A 22,277-nucleotide genomic window follows, 5' to 3' on the forward strand; every position below is an offset into this window, starting at 1 on the left:
GGGCAAATCTGAGACTTATTTGGAAATAAAGACCAAGTCATTTTTCTTCTCAATTTGGATGGAATTGAATTATATTAATATAATTTTTCAAATTACCTCTTTATTGAAATTCAAAAGCTGGCTCATCAGTTAATGGGGCCTTAGAAAACCAATTTCTGCTGTAAACTATAATCTGAGTAAATTTCCAAGGAGCCAGTCATCACACACGCACATACACATGTGCACACACACACTCTCACACACAATGTGTGTGTGTACTTATAGTCATATATTCGTATTTAAAATTATATATAGGAATAGATAGAGCAGATAAATAAATAGATATTCTTTTATTTACATTAAAAGCTTTAAGTGAGAATCACATAATATCCTAAGAAGCCATACTCAGTAGAAGTAATGCCTGATAGCTTTGTCAAAATATGAACACATGCTTGTTAAATCCAAAGTATATATTATTTTAAAATATACAAAGATATATTAAAATAGGTTTTCATTACTCAAGTGATATTTGTGACCCTATTTTATGTGAGAAAAAAAAACCATTTAGTGGATTTGTTGATTGTTTTTCCTAGCAGGGATTATTAGCAATTATTTGATCTAAAGGTGAGAAATCTAAGTTATCGATTATTAGCACTAAGTCATACTGAGGTATAAGTGGAGACTTGAATGCTAGTCATGGTGTTTTGTGACCTTGAGGAAAAATAATTTTCCTCAATATTTCTCCTTTGAAATTATGGAAATTGGATTAAATGATCCTCAAAGACTCTCCCAGCTTTAACAATTTATGATGATGATAACTTCCTTAAGGAAAAATGCAGATGATGAAAAGGCTATACTTTTAACCAAATACCTTAAAAACATTTTCTAATAATGTGCTCTTCCAAATTCAACATCACATAATAAGCCTTTATAGAAAGAGGACAAACAAAAGACATTTCGTGTGTACACGCACAGAGAAAATACATACCACAGTAGAACTCCTCTGCTGTGACTGCAGCGACCCCCGCATTCACGAAGTCTCCTCGGATACTCACACCTAGCAGCAGCCTAGGCATGGCCGTTCCGGGCGTAGCTCGGCATGAGTCCCCAGCCACGCCAAGTCACACCAGCACGCCAAGTCACAGTCACAGGCTAGAGTGTTGGAATCCAGACGCCTAGGCACGCAGGCAAGAATTGCGACTGTTGAAAGTGACTATTAATTTCTATTTTGAATCTTTTGAGTTAAAATATTTAATTTCATCTAATTTACCTTCTCTGTCACATTTTTGACTCCAAGATTTCTAGTTACCAATAAACAAATTAAAACAAATGCTTACCTGGTTACATATTTTGAACAGAGCAGATACATTTCCATATTAACAATATTTTTGGAAAGAACTCTGAGACTCATAAAGTGGTTTCCACTTTACAGGCACCATATTATTTGATTATAAATAAATAATTGTATTCTTAGAGAATTCTTAGAGAAAACAAAACTATACATACTGAAAGGTTACAGTTCTTTTAAATGTTAAAGAATAGAGAATTCATATTTGGTGGTGGTGGGTTTTTCTAACTTTTTCACAGAGATTACACAGAGGAGGAGTAGAGGCTGTATTGCTCAAAGGCAGCCTGTGACTGCTGTGTATGATCCATGTGGCTGCCTCAGATGACCTGCTCTTTCTCCTGAGAACCTCTGGGACGTCAGTATGGACAGGCCCACGTTCCCTGTGCTCTCAATTTTCCCTAAAGGACAGAGGCAGAACCCTTTTTATTTTTTTTAAGCTGAAACGCCAGGCGATGCCATTTTACAAAGCTCCACATCTTGAATTTTCTCTTGCAGACTGTTATGGGAAGGCCCTTTACATTTCTTTGTGGTATTTCCTAATCTAGGGGCACAAGTTATTCACTTTTGCTAAGTTTTACTATATTTTCCTAATCTTTTCTAGTATTTTTTGAAATAAAAAAATAAAATAAATGATGAAATAAAACAGATAGCCAAAGAGAATTACAGTGTATATCTCTATTCTCACAAAAAGATGTGTAGCAAAAGGGAAAGGAATGATAAATTATCTCTTTCATCCATCCCAAGAGTTAAAAGAGGGCATTAGCTCCATGGAATTCGCAAGTGTGTCTGTAGCGGTAACCAGGTCACACTCTGCACGAGAGAATTCCAGGGATAAAAGGATACTAGGAACATATTTATGATAGTGACGAGGTTTATGTTGTTTAAATTTTACTGTAATAAGTAATGCTTTATGTGACTTAAGCAGAATAAAAAATGCTATAATTTTTAATAATTTGTGTAAAAAGGCCTTAAAAAACATTTGGGGAAACAACAAATGAAGGAATCACTTTTCATATAAATTAAGAAATCACCTAGCTGTTTTAATTTAGGAGTTTGTATTAATATCAAGTTATTGGAACAGTAACAGTTTTTTTCTGAAAGTAAAAAAAAAAAAAAATCATGCTCTTCTCTAAATTTAGAATTTAGAATACTTCCAGAAAACTCTATATTTTTAAATAAATTTAATAAAGATTTATTGTCTGATGAATTTGTAAAGTATATTGTAGATGCTTAGTTCATAATATTAAGTTATATTGTATTTAAATTGTATTACACTAAAATGATAGCTAGATTTGATAGCATTAAATGGTTAAATTAAAGAAAAAAATCTCACACTCATTAAAAAGTTACTTAATGGCATAGATTTTATTTGCTTAATGCTTCCATCAAGACTTCACACTAAACTGAGGAAATAAAGCCAGAGCTGAAGTAGAGAATACTTTCCTCCTTGTCTAGAGTGATGTACAAAACATAGAAGTTTACTAGCACTTGTTCAGGAAGATACTGTTGAGTTCAGTGTCCTTGGCTATTCCTTGTCACCGACGGATTAAGTCTACCAGCTACTTGGTTAAAAACATATCTATTTCAACATTAGTGCGTCCAAAGTTCACTCATCTGATTTACATTTTGAGTTTAACGTCTGGTAATTTTATTAAAAGCAGCTTGTAGTTGAAATATTAAAGAGTGAATTCTCTCTTCAGCATCACCATGAGACTTCTTGGAGTTGAACACAAGCACCTTACTTGTGATGTCAGTACAAATCCCTTGGGAATATCACAGACACTGGGCCCTAACAGTCCAGAATGTTCCATTTCCGTGATTTCATCATTGCTTATATTATCAGCCCTCCATTAATCAGTGATCCACATCTTCTCTTATGTATCCTCATTGCTGTGTGTTTTAGTAACAACTGAACACAAGATTTAATTTCTTTTTATAACTATCAACTTCAATTAAGATTTTCATCCATAGCAAAGATACAAAACATGAAAAAAAAACAACTAAAGGATATATTTTTCACTTGCCACTTGAAAAACATCTTTATTGGAAAAAAATATAGCACTATAACTAAATTTTTGTAAAAAATTATGTTAGGGACCCTTTATTAATAGAGCATTTCCAAATTTATACTGGGAAAGCATTGTTTGAAACATTGCCTATAATTTAGAGTTATGAATTTTGAAAAATAAAAAGCTATAGAGTAAAACAATAAGAAAGGTGGGTTACCTTAATCTTTGTTAGACCACACTAAATATTAATAACACACTATGCTTAAAATTATTGCCATTTTACTCTTTTCCATTTTGAAAGTGCTCTTAGATCAAATATCACACCAGGTGTGCTAAGTAAAAGACAATTGCCTTTTGATAGTATTCAATCAAGAATCACAAGACTAAAGGGCCTATTCATTGTTCAGTGGGCAATTTGAAAGGAAAAGAAAGTGCCAGGTAAATTAATCTTTTCTATTTGAAAATAGAGTAATATATCACTTGTACTTATATAATTCCTTTCACTTAAAGATCCAAAGGCACATTTTAAAAGGCATTTTATTCATTTTCCCAGTACACTTGTGAGGAATGTGGTTGACATGAATCAGAAATGATATGGGGCAGATGGAGAAACCCCGTCATGTGTCACACAGAGACCCCAGTGGTGACATGGCAAATGTGACCCACACAGGTTTCCCTGACTCCAGGCGCTACTGGCGAATTGACACTTCCCCGGTTGTCGAAAGACTTCATTGTGGAAGATGGAATTTATCTGATAGTAGGTGTAGCTTATTTATCAGCCCTCAGTCACTTTCCCATATTCCGATTTTCTCAACTAAACTACAGTCTGGATGGGCACAAGTTTGAGGATCTGGAAAAACTAGGTGCCAGTGCTCAGTCTTAGACTGATCAAGACCTCATGAACCCTGGACCAGTTTGCTCAAATCTTCTGCATGTCAGTTTACCATTACCATAAGTGGTCAGCATACCATCTATGAAAATAGGTACTTCATCAACATTACATACTAACAAAATTATCTTAAAAGTGGTTTAAAACATTTGAAATAAATATAGTGCATGCATATGAGATACATACTGGTACATCACTGTAAGTAGGGCCTCCCTCTGCTCCTTTATTAGTATTTATTTCTGTGTGTGTTTCAGCAATACAGTGAATGCTGTTTCGTTAAAAGTAAGAGGCTAGAACAAAAAAGCTGCTACTAAAACTTAACAAGAAAAAATAATAGAAAGGTATTAGAAAAAAACTAAGAGCTTTAACATTTGAGGACTTTTTGAGAATCTTAGAAGCCAAGAATGATACCCAAATAGAAATCTGTATACAGAAGAAACACTTAATGGGAATTATAATTGCAAATATACAAAGACAGTGACTCTAACCATAAGTGATGTAACAAATCTAACAAAAGAGAAAGAAGGCAAGTAAAAAATAAAATACAGTATTCCTCCCACTACCAAAATAAAGCATGCTATAACCTTGTTACAAAATTTCTTGGCATTTTTCATTTCCCAGATATGATTAAAACACAAGAATGTTAAAACAACAATGAGATACCACTACACACATATTGGAATGGCCAAAATTCAGAACACTGACAACACCAAATGCTGGCAAGGGATGTAAAGCATTGGGAACTCTCATTCATTGCTGGTGGGAAGGCAAAATCAGTGCAGCCACTTTAGAAGACAGTTTGGCAGTTTCTTACAAAACTAAACATAACTCTTACCGTACCATCCAGCAATCACGCTCCTTGGTATTTATCCAAAGAAAGTGAAACTTATGTCTACTCAAAAACCTGCACATGTTTACAGCAGCTTTATTCATAATTGCCAAAATTTGGAAGCAACCAAGATGTCCTTCAGTAGATGAATGGATAAATAAACTGTGGCACATCCAGACAATAGAATATTATTCAGCACTAAAAAGAAATGAGCTATCAAGCCATGAAGAGACATGGAAGAACTTAAATGCATATTACCAACTGACAGAAGGCAATCTGAAAAGGCTGCTACTGTATGATTCCAACTATATGACATCCTAGAAAAGGCAAAACTTTGGAGACAGTAAAAAGGTCAGTGCCAGAGGTTAGGGGGAAGAAGGGATGAACAGGTGGAGCACAGAGGATTTTTAGGGCAGTGAAAATACTCTGAATGATACTGTAATGATGGGTACATGTCATTATACATTTGTCCAACTCATACAATGTACAACATCAAGAGTGAACCCTAATATAAACTATGCACTCTGGGTGATAATGATGTGTCAATGTAGGCTTATCAATTGTAACAAATGTACCACCCTGGTGGGGAATGTTGATAGAGGTGGAGCCTATGCATGTGCAGGGGGTGGGGGGATGGGGGGGGTGGCAATATGTAGGAAATCTTGGTACTTTCTGCTCAATTTCCTGTGAACCTACAACTGATTTAAAAAATAAAGTCTATTAAAAAAAAAAAACAAAACAAGAATGAATGTGTATATTATTCCAAATGGCTGCGGTGCAACCAGTTCTGACAAAAAGGAAGAAAACTTTGGCAGAAAAAGAGAATCATGAAGCAAAGCCGTTGTGGGTCTGAGCACAAAGAGCACAGCCAGAGGAGAAAAGAGTGTGAGGCAGTGCTTCGTGTGTCTGCTGTGACAACTGCCAAGAAAGTGGGGAATATAAACTTCAAAAAATGGACTAGTACTGGATGAACTGCCCTCTCGATTGTTCATGATCCTTTAAGTGCAAAGATTCCAAGCACCAGTTCCGGGCACCAATTAAACACAAATTTATTTCCCCCAGTCTTCTGACTTTTACTTAATCTTAACATTCCCGTGCTCACAGACCTGGATCTAGATACACATCAGAAAACAGCCAAAAAGTGGCCTCCAAGACAGGTGAGAGAGACACCTTCGTGACTTCCACTACGTGCTCTCCAGCTAGCATCAGAGAGCAGGACATTGGGCCTTAACCTGATAACTGGAATTTATATTTGTGTACTGAGGGAGAAAATAACCAAAAAGAAAGCCCTCAGCAATGCAGAAGCATCCACACAGATCAGGGTGGAGAGACAGATCAGAGTGCGGGGGAGTGATTCATACAGGCAGGAGAGTGAGGCAAGAGGAGACTGTGAGCGCACTGGCACCGGGCTCTCCGTCTTGTTCTGTTTAATGGAGGAAGAACGGACTGTACTGCCAACGGGGGTGGCGAGGGAGAACTTCTGACGCCTGGCCAGAGGAGTCAGACTTTCTTTGGAACTTCTCAAGTCTCTTTTTAAATAAAAAGTTAAAGGAAAAGGAAGTCTTGAGAGTCTTTAGATTTGACCAGCAAGGAAATAACTGAGAACCAAAGAAAACTTCTATCTTCAATATTCCTTTTGAATGTGACTTCTGAGAGAATACATGAAAGCTCAATAGACTATCTGTGTCCTCAATCACTGCAGCTAACAGAACATTTTCCCCCTCACACACTAGAATTGAATGATCTTTCACGGCTAAAGGAGATGAAGGCAAATCATTGTTTGGGATTTATATATTTTGGAGAAAACCATAAGGGAGTCATTTCTGTGTTTATGCACTTGCTTTCACTTACAGTCTCTTTAATGAATCCAGATGAGAAAAGCTCCCAGCAGGGATTTTAGATAATTTGTTGTTTTGCAAAAATCTGAAAAATAAAAGATTAACTTTTAATCACAATGCAGTAATGATGAGTTTAGGGGACACATTTTTTTTTTTACCTAATTGTAAATCTAAATACATTTTTAAAAGTATTTCAGTGAGAAAAGGCAAATACAAAACAGAGCGTCATTTAAGCAAGCGTTTGTTTTAAAGATTTACATGTATGTATCTACTACTGTATTAGTATTTTTTTATCTGTGGTCTTTCGAACTTTTTGTTTTATTTAGTTAGAGATTACAAATGCTAAAGAGAAATCCCAACAATAAGACTTTAAACATATAGGAAATCAAGGAGGACAGTGCATTCATCAAAAAGATTGGCACAATAAAAAAGCCCACAGAGGAAAAGTGATGGACTGGATACTGTGGATGGCAACCCTTTGTCTCTACTTCAGCTTACCCGCCAGCCATAGTTTTGCAAAACTAGTTCTACTTAGTACCACTGTGGTCGCTGGCTCAGCCAGTAGTTCACCTGTTCCGTATCGAATCCTGCCCACGTCCTGCCCCGGGCGAGGTCACCGAGAAGCGCATTTTCCAGGCTCTGTTGCCCGTGGCTTCCTCTTCCCAGTTAGGATCCACCACAGGAGGCAGTGGAGGGAGGCTACGGAGGGCAACAGGAGGCGAGGAGACCCAGGCTGCAGTGTTTCTCTCCTCCCTTCCACCTTTACAGTCCTGCACTGGTTTGGCTCCCACAGCGCTGCCCTGGCCATACCACCTCCTCCCGCTGTGACTAGAGACATTATGACTAGAGAAATCACCAGCTAGGGACTGTTTGGTCACCAGCACCACTGAACGCATATGTCACAAAGAGCACATCCATGAAGAGAGGACAAAATAGTAGTCTCTGCAAAATAGAGGAAAGCTCCGTGCCATTTATTTCCTGAGACTGGAGGAAATGAGCATAAATAATCAAATTATGTCTAGAAAATGTTAACAATTAGCCACATCCAGCCTCTCTCTGAGTCCTATTTCATGACTAGTGTCCCTGTCTCAAAATTAAATAAGATCACCTGACCATGTTTTCTTATCAATGCTATGTTTTTAGCTTTATTTTAACTGTTTTATCTCTTAGGGGTTAAGGTAAATTCTCTCGTGAGCAGGAGCCAAACTCTTTCTATGGTTTTGGAAACCTGATGCACATCTGGGTAGATATAAATTTTTGCCTGATCCTTTCTATGTTGATTCCTTGTGCTCATCTTTCCCTGCTCCACTCAGTTCATCAAATTCAGAAGCAATGACTAGAGAAGAACTAGTGAAGAGTTAGGTTAAGAGGGGTATGCAGAGGGAAGTCACAGGGTAATTCTCATTCCCCACCGTAAGCCCTCACCCATTTCCATATCTCAGGGAATATTAGAAAGGAATTTCATGATAGAGAAATAGCTTATAGTAGATTGCAGCTGGACCTTGGGAAAAGCCATATAATTTGGACAATTTATGCATGTTTTATTTTTGCTAGGCTACAAGTTTATTTCATTATTTTATGACTACTGTAGTTCAATGTGATAACAACAGTAAAAAGGCTGCTGTTCATTCTGCTAACATACTTAAAAGACTGGAAATTGCATCAATAATCAGAGATTGAAAGATGTTATCTATTTTCCAAGCCAAGTAGACCAGAATTAATCATTTAATAGGCAAAACAAATCAAGAAAAGAGGACATCTCTATCATCAGAAATTTCGAAGCAATGTATGTAAATGTTGAAAAATCATTGTCAAGAAGTTTTCTTAATTTTGCACAGTGACAAGATGTCCAAATTGATGTTATTTCAACATTAGTTTTATGTCATACATATTATTATGGTTCCCAAAGCAGATATTACTGCTACTTGTTATTGTTATAACTGTTTGTTTTTAAGCAAATTAATCTCTCTAAGCCTCAGTTCCTTCATCTTTAAAATGGGAATTTACTATAATAATAATTATTACTATTCATCTCTGAGACCACTATCTCAGCGTCAGTGCTAACACAGTAGTACTGTGCCAGCTGTACTCTTGAGCAGGGGGGCAAAAATGTTAGCCTGGACTTTCTTTTCTCTCTTTCTTCTTTTCAACTTCCTTGAAATTAATCTTCAAAATGCTTCTGCAATGTATTTGTTGATTTCTGCCTGTAGAAGTATCACTTTGATACTCCTAACAACAACCTAAAAAGCACTTCTTCATGTATTGGAAAGTTTGTATACTTGTTTGCTGCTGATGTCTTCTATCAAAAATAGTTGGTCAAAAAAATAATAGTTTAGCAATTTCCACTGCATGGAAATTAATACAAAGATAGATCTCTTTCCTGTGACAGAAATATACATGTTATCAAAAAAGACAAGCCATGAATGAGTTTTTTCAACATAAACGTTCTCAGAAGGGGAGAAAAGTGAACCTTCTGCCTGAAATTTAGGTTAGTGTTTCAAGATACATCCAGTGGAAATCCAAGAGACTTCTGAGAAGTACAGAAAACTTCATATTCAGCTCCTACTCCTTGATAAAACTTCTTGAAAAAGCCTTGGTTTTAGTGAGGTGCATGCCTGATAAAGATGACGTTTTCCAGGTTGGTTGACCCCATGTCAGTCCATATGCTGTTTCCCTAAAGCATCCAGTGTGTTGTTGTTTGGAGCCTGTATTCACCCCAAACCAACAAAACCAAATGTGTTTTAAGGCACCATGAGTGTTTTTTCTGGGTACAAAATACCAAGGTTTTCTTCTTCTGTATGTATTTCTTTTATTTTTTAAAGACAGAATTATTAAAGATTCCAGAAGAAGCATGCAAAATACTCTGCTCGATGAGGTCAGTATGCACAGAAAGATAAACACAAGGAGGCAACTTTACCAAGAATGTCTATAGTCTCACCAATTTGCAATTTGCAAGTGACATTGGAGAAAAATGTCATGGTTGTCAGGTTCTTCAGTACTAATCATGAATTATTAGACGAAAAGTCAGATTTCTGTATACTTTAACAGAGGCATTACTGCAATTTTCTGCCTGTGCATCAAGCTCTAAGCCAGCTTGAACATTTCGACCCGTGTGGCTTCACCAAATGTGCATAAATTCTTTTGCTTGGAGAGGTAATAATAAATAGTTTATGATGTTTAAAGATAAGGCTTATCTGTCGGAGAAGAATCTAATTTTGGTAAATGATTTTCAAATCAAGCCTTCTATTCATAGGAAAAACGAAGATGCAGATCTTCTCTTCCCTGTTTTGGCATCAAGCCTCCACTGAAAAGAATGTCCCCATACAAGTGGTAAGGGTTGATATTTATGAATGTAACACAAGGGGGCTTTTATCAAATCCTACCAATAAGGAAGTATTCTAGATATCCTGCTGCTGCTGCTGAATGCACATTGCTTGAGGATGTGCTGCTACAGGCAAAGTCATGCTAAATTTGTTTAGATTGAGAAATACCTTAAGAGGGTAATTTAATTTTAATATTTAAAATATTATTTCAAAAAACAAATTTCAAAGTTATAGGGAGCAGAATTCTAATTCAAAATAGTAAACTGGGTATACAAATTTGCCTCATTCTTTTTCAGGATTATACTGAAATAATAGTCCAGATGGTCAATACAAATAAATAATCCCATAACAATCAAGAGGACAGAATGTGGAAGGCCACCAACAGATAAGAGATTTCCGCAGATTCTGGAGACACATAAAACGCGTGGGAGAGGGTTGACAAATGAATAGACAGAGAAATCTGCAGCCCAGAGAAAACTGAGGCAGGGACAGTCTGATTGGGCACAGAGACACCCAACAGGGCAGAGGGACAGGAGTGAGAGAGGGAGCTGAAAATGGAGGGGTTCACTAAACATGTGGATGGAGAAATACAGTTAATTGGTAGCTGCCACCTCTATAAGGACATCTACGCTAAAAGGAAAAAAAATTATGTCTATAATTCTTCTTCTTCGTATAAGTTCTTCTGTAAAGAAATTGAACAAATGGACAGAAGAAAAGTAATGGATTTTGTGTGGAGCTGGAACTCAAGAGAAAGCCTTTCTCATTCTAGTATTTTGAGAGGAGAAATCTGCCATTTTTCAATCCAATTGTCCAAACTAAAATTCCCACAAAAGGGAAATTTTGTAAGAATATGGAGCTACCTACAGGAGGGCAGGGGAAACTCAAACCACCTCCCCAATATTTTCAAGTATAAATAGACAACCAAGGATCACAAGGCATAGGAGTTTAATCAGGACCATGATAAAGAAAGACCAAGAGAAAAAGAAGAGAGACTAACCCTAGAAGAAACAGGGAAATTCAAAGAACTAAAAAAGAAAAAAGTAACAAAACAGATTATGATTAATATATTCAGAGATCTTTCAAGAAATATGTGTATATATTTATTTAAATAATAGGAAGAAAACTAAAAACTAAAACCTTTTTTGTTAGTCAATTCCTCATGCCGTAAAGCCCATTCATGGACTCTAAGATAAGATCCCCCTTGATAGCGGCAAGACCTGCCATCACTGCTGTGGGGTCTATGAGGGCTTTCAGTACTCCTCAGGTAGCAGGAGTCTCCCCTTCCCAGCTTTGTAGTTTTCAGTGCTGCTGTTTGGTAAGAACAGGAGCTGTGGTTTGAGAGTCGTAGTGGTTCACTGACTGTCTTGCTACACAGGAGGAAAGCAATGCTGATTCATCAGCAAGACTTTCCCCAAGATTGAAGTTGGTCCCCAGGCTTTTTGAGGTTATTAGTCATCATGACGCTAAACCTTGACTTTGCAAAGTGGACTCACTGCTCACACATGTTAGAGCAGGAAAGGGGGTGCAGCATGCTTCCCCCGCCCCAAGGCCCCTGTACTTCACCACGTGCCTCCAGCACACAAACAAACAAAACCAAACGAGGCAATTGTATGCATTACAACTCCTACGCTTCTTTCTGCAAGTAGGATTGGAGTAACCACATGGGACAGTGGTTGACTAGCTCTTTTTATCTTTTAATTTCACTGATCTATTTTGTGTATTAATATTAAAGGGCATCCTTTTAGAAACCCACAAACTCCTAATTCAGATATTTTTTCAGATCTATTTCAATTCAAATAGGTTCATGGTTAAGTTTAGCTATGTAATTCTGCATTTTCTTTCTTTTCAGAAAGAAAAGATCTCCAGCTGAAGACAGAATAAATTTGTTAAAGTATTAGAGGAAATGAAGTAGCAGAGTATCTGCATCTGATAAAAGACAAAAGAAAATGAGGCTATCCAAGTGTCCCCTTGGTTTGTCATTGGTATTTAATAAAGCTTTATTAAAATATAACATTCATCTAGAACAGTGCACACCTGACGACACAGAGCACAAGGACTTTCCCAAAAGTGAATGCAGCTGTGTAGTTACCATGAGAAAAAAAGAAAAAAGACAAAACGTTGCTAGGGCTGCAGAAGCTCCCTCCTGCCATTTCCCACCGCCTCCTGCTCTCCAGAGGTAACCACTATTTGCCTTCGAAATACTACATATATTCCTGTTGTCTGTCTTTGAATTTCTTCTAAAAACAAAATCAAACTATGAAATTTTCAGTGTTTGGGTTTTTTTTTTTTTTACTCAAAGTGTTTCTGAGATTCATATGTGTTGTTGCATAGTTTTCTATTTTATGACTATACAACAACTTATTTCTCTTTTCTTTTGTTGTTGGATGCTTAGGTAGTTTCTAGTGTGGAGCTATTAGAAAGGATGCTGCCATAAGCACTCTAGGCATGTCTGCTGGTGCACATGTATGTGCATTTCTGTTGTGTCTATAACTAGAAGTGGAACTGATAGGTCAGAGGGGATGTGTGTATTCAATGTAGTAGTTTCTGCAATAAGTTTTCAAGTGGTTTTACCTCATTTGTGAAGTGCTGCTCATCTCTTTTGCCCTATTTTTAATTAGGTTATTTGTCTTTTCTCCATTGATTTCAAACTACAGTATATCTTAGAGTAACTCCATTTTAGAGTACAAAGGTGCAAACTCTGCTTCTTAGGCTTACAACAAAATATTCTGACCTCCAGGGCAGGCAATATTTTGTATACAGAATATGTAAAGCGGAAGCAAAGGACATCTAAAGAGTCAACACTTACAGTCGCTCTAATTTCACAAGATCTCCAAAGGTCTCTGGCTGTAGCGTTTCTATTTGGTTGAAATGAATATACCTGGAAGGCACAAAATCAAATTGGTTATTTCTTCTGCTGGCGAGTAAAATAAAATATTTGAGGAGTTAGCAATAGCTTCAGCTGAAAGCCAACTCTGAGGTATTTCAAGTCTCTTTCTCTCTTCACTGTCCTGGGTCTAAAAACCTGATGTTCCAACAGGGAACCAGAAGCCCATCCAGAAGTGGTAACTTGATGTTGCCCCTTTTCTTGGGTAGCGCTCTTGAGTAAAAAGACACTAAGTGGTTGGCGAAGTTACTCTTCTACTCATTAAAACTTTTAAAGTAAGTGAAGCTAGAATAATAATTAAGATTGGAACCATAATAACACACATTACAAGTGATCACATGCTTATTTACATTTCAGAATAGAATTTTCCTGTCTAGAGAAGACATAGAATGATGTATTTGATGTAATGTGATGAATATTTGAAATGAATTAATTATAATGCCGGAGGATATACGAGAAGTAATGTGTCTTGTTCTAATCCCTTTAGAACTAGACCTTTTCAGTCCTCAGTAGCCCGCTATGCAATTTATCCAATAGGTATTCCCAAAGCTGCCATTTTAGAAAGGATTCTTTTGAAGTAACAAGCAGTACAACTGAAGATGCAAAGGTTTACATTTTCCTCAGAAATCTTGTGATGAAATGGAGAAGAATGCCTTCAAAGCAGAGAGCTGAGCAGAGCAAATCTTAGATCCACTGGTAAAGCTGCATACTTCTCTACAAAAATTTAAATATCTATCCTGCATCTGACTTCTAAGCACAGCTTTTTCAAATCATTGAAATGAAGCCAAGGGCGATATGCAGCAGTCTGTAGCGAACTGCCTTCAGAAAGCACCTCAAACACAAAGGTTACCGTGAAAAGGAACAAACCAAGTCTCACGCGGAGTTATATCCATAGGGAAGGACACGGTAAATTGCACTTGACTTAGTCAACAGGAAGTTATTTGACTTGAAGTGAGGACACACAAAAAAGGAAGCTTTATATTTTATATGCTTACATAAGATATATTTATTTAATCACAATTAGAAATATTTTCAAAAGAAGAAAATAAAAACATTTAAGGAAAAGAAATACCTCTACTTCATTCATAGGCTTCTTTCTTATAAAATCATTATTGTAGGACGAGCGCTTCAGACATCTAATGCAAAAGCATAACAGTTACAACGGAGTGAAAAGGATGTAGTTGGAAAGGAACGATAATTTCAGACTGCCTTAGGTTGGATCCTAAAGTCAGTGCTGCATCTTCCTACCCTCTGAAATTTGGCATCCTGGCTGGTGGTCACAAGAATTCCTCCCGAGGGTTCCACTTATTACAAAAGCTACAAAAACGATGCTGTATAAGACCCTGCAACAATTGCTTTAGTGTTTACATAAAACAACTCTGTCTCTGTTACTTTAAATCACATACACACTCACATATACACACACTGCCTTCTACAAAACCATTACCTCCATAATGGGTCTAATACGTAATGAAGGAGGAAGAGCGTGGAAGAGTAAAGAAAGGAGAGATGGGGTGGGGTGTGGGAGAAGACTGGGTGCTGGAGGAAGGAGAGGAGAGAGAGAAGCTGCAGTGATTGCAGTGAAGACAGATTTGGAAAGAGGTCTATTACAGGATCTTTTTTCCAAGTGAAATGTATTGCATTGTTGGATTCCACGCTCACTAAGGTAGAGTACAAATAGACACTTCATGATGAATGTGAATAAGTGTTGATTAGGGCTTCAAATTTAGCATGAACTAAATAATAATAATAGTAACAACACCAAACACTTATTGTCCTAAGTGCTTTACATGTGTTTAGTCATTTTTAATCCTCACAACTGCACTGTGAGGTAGGTTCTACGAATACTCCCCTTATTTAAATGGGGAAAATGTGCTACAGAGAGGTTAAGTAATTGCTCAATTTCACACAGCTTGGAAATGCTGGGACCCAGATTCAGCGTAGGCAGACATTTCTCCTATCACCTGGGCCCAACAACCTGTCTGCTGGCAAAGAGAGGAGGCGCACACAGCCTCAGCTGACAGGTGGAGCTCATATAGATGACCTAGTGAAACCTGACCTAACGGAGCCGGGAGTCCAGCCTTTCCCAAGTGTGGAAAGGGATACTCCACACGGAGAAGTCAAGGGCCCAAGGCCACAGAGCTCGTCAGAAGTAAATCCAAGCCACACGTTAAGCGGGACCCACGCCCACAAACACCACTGGAGGCTGCTTCTCTGTGTGCCTGGCAGCCATCTCCACAACATTAGTGCTCTCCTCTATGGAAGGTGCAGAGTTCTCAACTGAAGGCAAGTATCGCATTCCAGGTCATGGAACAACCCAACAAGCACCAAGAAAGAGGTCACAAGCCAGGGTCCGTTGTTTAGCCGCTCTGATGCCAACTTTCAGATTTTAAAAGTGAATATTCTAGTTTATGAGTGAGCTAGGCTCCTATTTTTCCTCTTTCCTACTTTTTAAACTTCTTTTGAACAATTTCTTTGTTAGACATTTCACCATAAATAAAACTGGAGTGTGGCATAAACATTTTGCATTAGCACTATTCTTCCTGCCATCAGCAATCAAACGTGCATCCTGCAGAGTTTGCACATGTATCTGGGTAACAAGAAAGAAGTACCTAGAATGAAGAGAACTTTTTGTTGGGAGGGTTTCTAATATACTGAACCAACTAAAATCAGGGCTAGGAGCCAATCTAAGGGTTAAAATAATATACAACATTTTATTCAATATCATATTGAACATATTCAATAATATCACCCTACTGTGATATTAAGGACGAATCATACAATTATATTGTTTGTCAACAGAATTTGTGATTTGTACTCCACAATAATTAGAGGAATTGACAACTATTGATTTTTACATTTAAATATTTTATACTCAGTCACTCATAAAGAGTGCATCATCCCCTCCGGCACACACCTACTGAGAACCCACTAGCCACATGCCATCTACTCGCCTTCCGGCAGTGCTCCCCAGAATAGATCGCCCCAGTTCCACACTCCCCAGGGATGCCTTGCAGGCTGAATGCTTTCTGCCGGACTTCAGTCTAACACTCGGGAGAACAAGAAACTAGTATTTGCATTCACTACTAATAAATGTGACAAATACGCAAATGTAGATTTTATTCCCACCAGGGAAATAAGACAACTCAAAGAGTTCTGTTTGATTACAGCACAGATGTCTTTAAGCTTTTGTTCATATGATTTGACAAATTTCCTAACAAAATTAAAATAGACATATGTATGTATTTACTTTAAACCAATTAAAAGCAGTATGGTGTTTTAAGATAGGCTTATTTGATTAATGTCCTGGTTTTACCCAGTCACATAGAGGGATTTAGGTTTGATTTTCACTCCCTTCTCAACTTGATAATATGGCAAGTCTACCCTCTCCCATAACCTTATTTTACTAGGCTGTTGAAAATCCTGACATTTTCAGGCATCTATTGCAGGTAGATAAATGTGAATGACTGACTGAGAAGATTTTAAATCTGTTTAAATCATCACAAGGAATTTAGACATAATGGATCTGTAGATATCTCTCCATATATTGAAGGCAGAAAATTATCACCATTGTCATTTCATGTTTATTTAAACACAGCCTCCTTAGATAATGTCATAAATACCCATGGCTTCAATTACTATCTCTATGCAGAAGGCTTACAAATTACATCTCTAGATTTACCTCTAAGATCTGGATTTATACATCCAAACAACTTCTTAAACATCCTCTGGCTGTCACAAAGGTGACATCTGCTGTTGCTTGTCTCGATTAATGGAACCACCATATCTCAATTTGTGCAAGTTAGAAAACTAGCGCTGACATTCCTCCCTCATTCCCTGCACCCCACCCAACTCCACTTCTTTTGGTTTTGCCTTCTAAAGATCTCTTGTATTTATTCCATTCTCCTTTAATCCACCGCTTCCACACTGGACCAAGCTGTGCCCTCAGGCTCGGCAACACAAGAACTGTTCAACTGGTCTACCCACATCCTCCCTATAGAAACACTTCCTAAAACTCTTAGATGCTTTCAATTTTTATAAGAATGAAGACAAAGTTCTTTAACAGAGCCCAAGTCCCTTCATGATTTTGGGTGAAAACGTTTTTCCAGTTTCCCTTTTTACCCTGTTCTCCTTCACCATCTCTACCCTGGTGCTCTTGCCTTCCCCCAGTCTCTCATATTTACCATACTCCTGCCCACAGTGGTCTTCAGCCTGATAATCTTTCCTTCCTCATTTTACTTGGTGAATTCCTACTTGTTTTTGGATCTCAACTGTGTTATTTCCTCCAGGAAGCCTTCCCTGAGCTCCTTGTCAAATCCCCACATTATTGGCTTTCATAGCACTGGACAGTTTCAATTTTACATTAGTTTGAGTGATTCTTTGATCCATGTCTATCTTCTCTAACTAGACTTTAAGCTCCATGAAGACAGATACCCTACGCGGTTTAAGCTCATTTTCACATCCCCAGTTTCCTAGCACAGGCTTAGCAGATAGATACTTAGTATATAGTTGATCACTGAAAGAATGAAGGGCCAGCCAGTATTCTTACATAGACATTGCCTTTGCAAACATGAGGCTAAAACATTAAACTCTTAGCACATTCTATGGTACAAAACAAAAGATGGGTTTATGCATCTTAATAAAAACTTTCTCTATTAATATTGACTCAACATCTTTTAAGGCGTCACATTTCCTTAAGGAAGAACTATGCCAAATTTTGACATAAGCCTAACTTTTGTGAGATCCCTAATAGCGTAGGTTTAATTGTAGGTCCTAAAACTTTATAGAATCATTAGGCACTTATGAACCTAGAGGACATCTAGCAAATTCTCCCTGGGGCTTTCTGAATCAATCTCATTCCAAAGAGATATTTTAGAATCACAAGTTTTTGCGAGCATTGACAACATGTGTGACAGCTCTTACCTGAGTAAATGTTTATTTATACAACCACCCCCAGGTATTAGGCCACCAAAATGAGAACAAAGCTCTTCCCAAGTTCTCTAAAACATGCAGAGCAGGAACCTGTGGCCAGAGAATGACAACAAAAGTAATAGAGAGAGAATGACTCTCAGGCTGGAAAGTTGCTGGTACTGATTTAGCTTTTAGCATGAACTCACTGAGCCACATAAAAACAAATCCACTGCGCTGTACCATCACCTTGGCAACCCCACTCTAATGCAAGAGCAGAACACTATATTTATCTGTATCTAACTGCACAATCAAAAAAGAATATAAGTTCAACGTTCTCAACTTTTTTGCAAAAAGTTATTTCCTCAAAAGCCTTGAGATCCTAGGGGCCAGCCTGGTGGTGCAAGCGGTTAAGTGTGCGTGCTCCGCTGTGGTGCCCCAGGGTTCGCCGGTTAGGATCCCGGGCATGCACTGACACACCGCTTGTGAAGCCATGCTGTGGTGGTGTCCCATATAAAGTGGAGGAAGATGGGCACGGATGTTAGCCCAGGGCCAGTCTTCCTCAGCAAAAAGAGGAGGATTGGCAGGTGTTAGTTCAGGGCCGATCTTCCTCACACACACACACAAAAAAGCCTTGAGATCCTAAAGAAAAAGGGAGTAGCTCTGGTAGAGAGAAGTTGATGTGTGTGTGTGAATCTGCGTGTATCTGCATACAACATTTTGCGTGCATCTATGTATAATATAAGCTAAGGAAATATGAATTGAAAGCATGCAGCTGAGGAGATGTTTAAAATAAGACCTCAACAATCCTAGCACATGAGACAGATCACAGAGAAGAAGCACTGAGATGACAGCTGGCTTGGAGATCTACTGTGTCCTGCCTCCCTAGCCACCAAAGAATTTTTACATGCTGCATGCATCATTGTAACTCCAACTTTCCATATAAGTCCAGTGAGATTAAAATATACGTTTTTCTAGCTTCATTGCACAATAGCAAGTGAGAATAATCTGTTAGAGCAATAAATTATTCATACACTTTAGGAGTTAATTAAGCATCTGAATGGAGATCTTTATTTCTGAGCACAGTAAATTATTTTAACTGTTTTTAAAAGAAAAATTGACTGAATTACCATAATCCATTAGATTCAAGAGAAAAACTTTCTAGTATCCTACTGGCATGCTGTGTTGAAGTCAATAACAATCTATTCTACCAAAATCTAGTATACAATGGATTATATTTATTCTTAAATAGTTAAAACCAGTTAAAAATCGTATTGTACAAGCTTGACTCCTCAAGAAGTTATTTCAATCCTAAATTACAATAGTTATGGAAAAAAGTCATGTTTCTAAAACAGTTTAAGTACAGTCCAATTGAGAGCTACGAAAAGATTTTCACTTTCTTATTTCAAGTCTCTATTTTTTTTGCCTGAACTAATAGCTATAAATGGTCCATCTAAGCCAAGTCTCTTTTTTCCAATCCACTATATTAGATTATCTAAAGACTCTTGCAGGAAAAAGTGCTGAGTACACCAGCCCCTTAGCATCACTAATATCTCCCCACTGTCTTCAGCTGGAATTCAAAGTTTCCTAAGATCTAGTGCCAACTTGAGACTCCCCTCCTCCCTCATAAATCTAATCATCCTCTAACTAAATTTCTACATGCCTATTTCTGAATCTCTCTCTTTTTTATTTTTCACAGTGTCTAACATTTAGAATGTTTTCTCAGAGTGACATCAGCATGATGGAAGAGTGAGTTGTTCCCTTTGTCTCTCCCCTCTAAGTTACAACTAAACAGACATTCCTTAACCAACAGAGGATTTCCTACACAGCACAGTAGGATGGATGAGAGATCCACACAGCTATATATCTTAAGGTGGGTGGACTGGATCCCTGGGGAGCAGTGAAACTAGGTGAGTGGACCCCTCCCTCTCCCTGGCAGCAGTGATCCAGGTCACAGGTCCTCACACAGTGGCTGGTGCCACTGTAAGACAAGACAGGGACAGCCTGGCCTATGCACGAACACTTTTGGAGTGGTAGCCCAGCCTGTGGAATGCCCACCATGCTGCAATGGCCCCACTTGGTAGAACACTCCCCACTGAATGGTTGTGGCTCAGCCCCCGCTAAGGAGCCCTCCCTACCAAGTGCAGCAGCTCAGCCAAACCACACGCACGTGAAGAGGCGGCCTACACGTGAAAGAAAGCACCTCTCTCCTCCCACCTAGCACAGCAGCTCAGCTGGTCCCCTGCTGAGTGCAGCGGCCCTGCCCACATGAGTGATCTGCCAGCAGAGCACAACGGCCCCACCAGTGTGTGTGTGCATGACCTTCCAAGCAGCCGTGGCCAGCCTGTAAGCGCAGACGAGCCCTACCTACACAACTTCCAGCTGATGGGGTGGCATCAGAAAACACAGTTCCTACCCACCCCCTCCAGCAGTGGCTGGTGGAATCTGTGACCTGATACTACCACAAATCTGCTGGCAAAGGATCAATTCATAAAACACCACGAAAAACTACAGCAACACTTCAGAACAGAAGGAAAATGACAAGTTCTCAGAAACTAATCTTGAAGTAATAGAAATTTACAATCTAAATGACAGAGAATTCAAAATCATAAAGAAACTCAACGAGTTACAAGAAAACTCAGAAAGACAGTTCAATGAGCTCAGGAATAAAATTAATGAGCAGAAGGAATACTTCACCAAAGAGAGTGAAACTATTAAAAAAAAACAAAGATTCTGGATATGAAGAACACAATTAATGAGATAAAAAATAGTCTAGCCATAAAAAGTAGAGCTGACATTATCAATGACAGAATTAGTGATTTAGAGGATAGAAATATAGAAATGCTTTAGGTGGAGGAGGAGAGAGAGCTAAGATTTTTAAAAAATGAAAAACTTCTTCAAGAAATATTTGACTCAATTAGGAAAAGCAACATCAGGATTTTAGATATTCCAGAGGGAGAAGTGGGGGAGAAAGGAGCAGAGAGTTTGTTCAAAGAATTAACAGCTGAGAAATTCTCAAACCTGGGGAAGGAACTAGACTTACAAATACATGAAAGCAATAGAACTCCTAATAGCATCAATGCAAAAAGACCTTTCTCCAAGGCATATAATAGTAAAACTGGCAAAAGTCAATGACAAAGAAAAAATATTAAGGGCAGCAAGGCAGAAGAGAATAATCTACAAAGGAACCTCTATCAGGCTTTCAGCAGATTTCTCAGCAGAAACCTTACAGGCTAGGAGAGATTGGCATGATATATTCAAAATACTGAAAGACAAAAATTTTCAGTGAAGAATACTGTATCCAACAAAACTATCCTTCAGGGAGAAATAAAAGATTTCCCAGATAAACAAAAGCTGAGGGAGTTCATCACCATTAGACCTCTTACAAGAAATAATCAAGGATGCCCTCATACTTAAAACAAAAAGGCAAATTACAAAACCTTGAGCAAGGAGATAAATAGACAAAATCAGAAAATTGCAGCTCTAAATCAGAATAGGCTAGTAAACACTTAATCATAACATAAAAGATAAAGGGAAGGAAACATCAAAAATAACTACAAACACTTCAATTTAATCACAAAGTCACAACACAAAACAGAATAATTTGTAACAACAATAACTTAGAAGGGGAAAAGGAGAGGTATGGTAACTGCCAGGCTAATGGAGATAAGAGGCTATCAGAAAATGGACTATCTCATCTATGAGATCTTTTATACAAACCACATGGTAACCACTAAACAAAAAATCAGAGGAGAGACGCAAATCATAAATAAAGAGAAAACAGAAGAAACCATCACAAAACCCACCAAAATGAAATGGCAGTCAGAAACACAAGGGAAGAGAAACAAGCGAAATATAGAACAACTGGAAAAGAAGAGAAAAAATGGCAGTATTAAGCCCTCATATATCAATAATCACCCTGGATAGAATTCTACAATCAAAAGACACAGAGTGGCTGGATGGATTAAAAAACAAGACCCAACAATATGCTGCCTACCAGAAACATGTCTCAGCTCTAAAGACAAACACAGGCTCCAAGTGAAGGGGTGGAAGATGATACTCCAAGCAAATGGCAAGCAAAAGAAAGTACATGTTGCCATACTTATATCAGACAAAGCAGACTTCAAGATAAAAAGGGAAGAGAGACAGAGAGGGGCAGTAAATCTAGTAAAAGGGACATTCTACCAAGAGGACATAACAGTTATGAATATATATGCACCTAACATAGGAGAACAAAAGTACATAAAGGAACTATTAACAGACCTAAATG

At 37.9% G+C, this 22,277-nt stretch overlaps 1 protein-coding gene across 1 annotated transcript in view; it reads right to left on the reverse strand.

The window, feature by feature from the left end:
* PXDNL (peroxidasin like) overlaps positions 1-22,277 on the reverse strand; it is a gene marked incomplete at its 5' end in the record, with an annotated part of 424,640 nt that overhangs the window by 126,793 nt on the left and 275,570 nt on the right. Inside the window, 5 exon segments of the mRNA XM_058528993.1 lie at positions 968-1,010; positions 1,012-1,084; positions 1,086-1,154; positions 6,906-6,977; positions 13,022-13,093. Coding sequence (XP_058384976.1) covers positions 968-1,010; positions 1,012-1,084; positions 1,086-1,154; positions 6,906-6,977; positions 13,022-13,093 — 329 coding nt within the window.

The sequence above is a fragment of the Diceros bicornis genome, chromosome 33, assembly GCF_020826845.1.
Source record: "Diceros bicornis minor isolate mBicDic1 chromosome 33, mDicBic1.mat.cur, whole genome shotgun sequence".
Classification (NCBI taxonomy): Eukaryota; Metazoa; Chordata; class Mammalia; order Perissodactyla; family Rhinocerotidae; genus Diceros; species Diceros bicornis.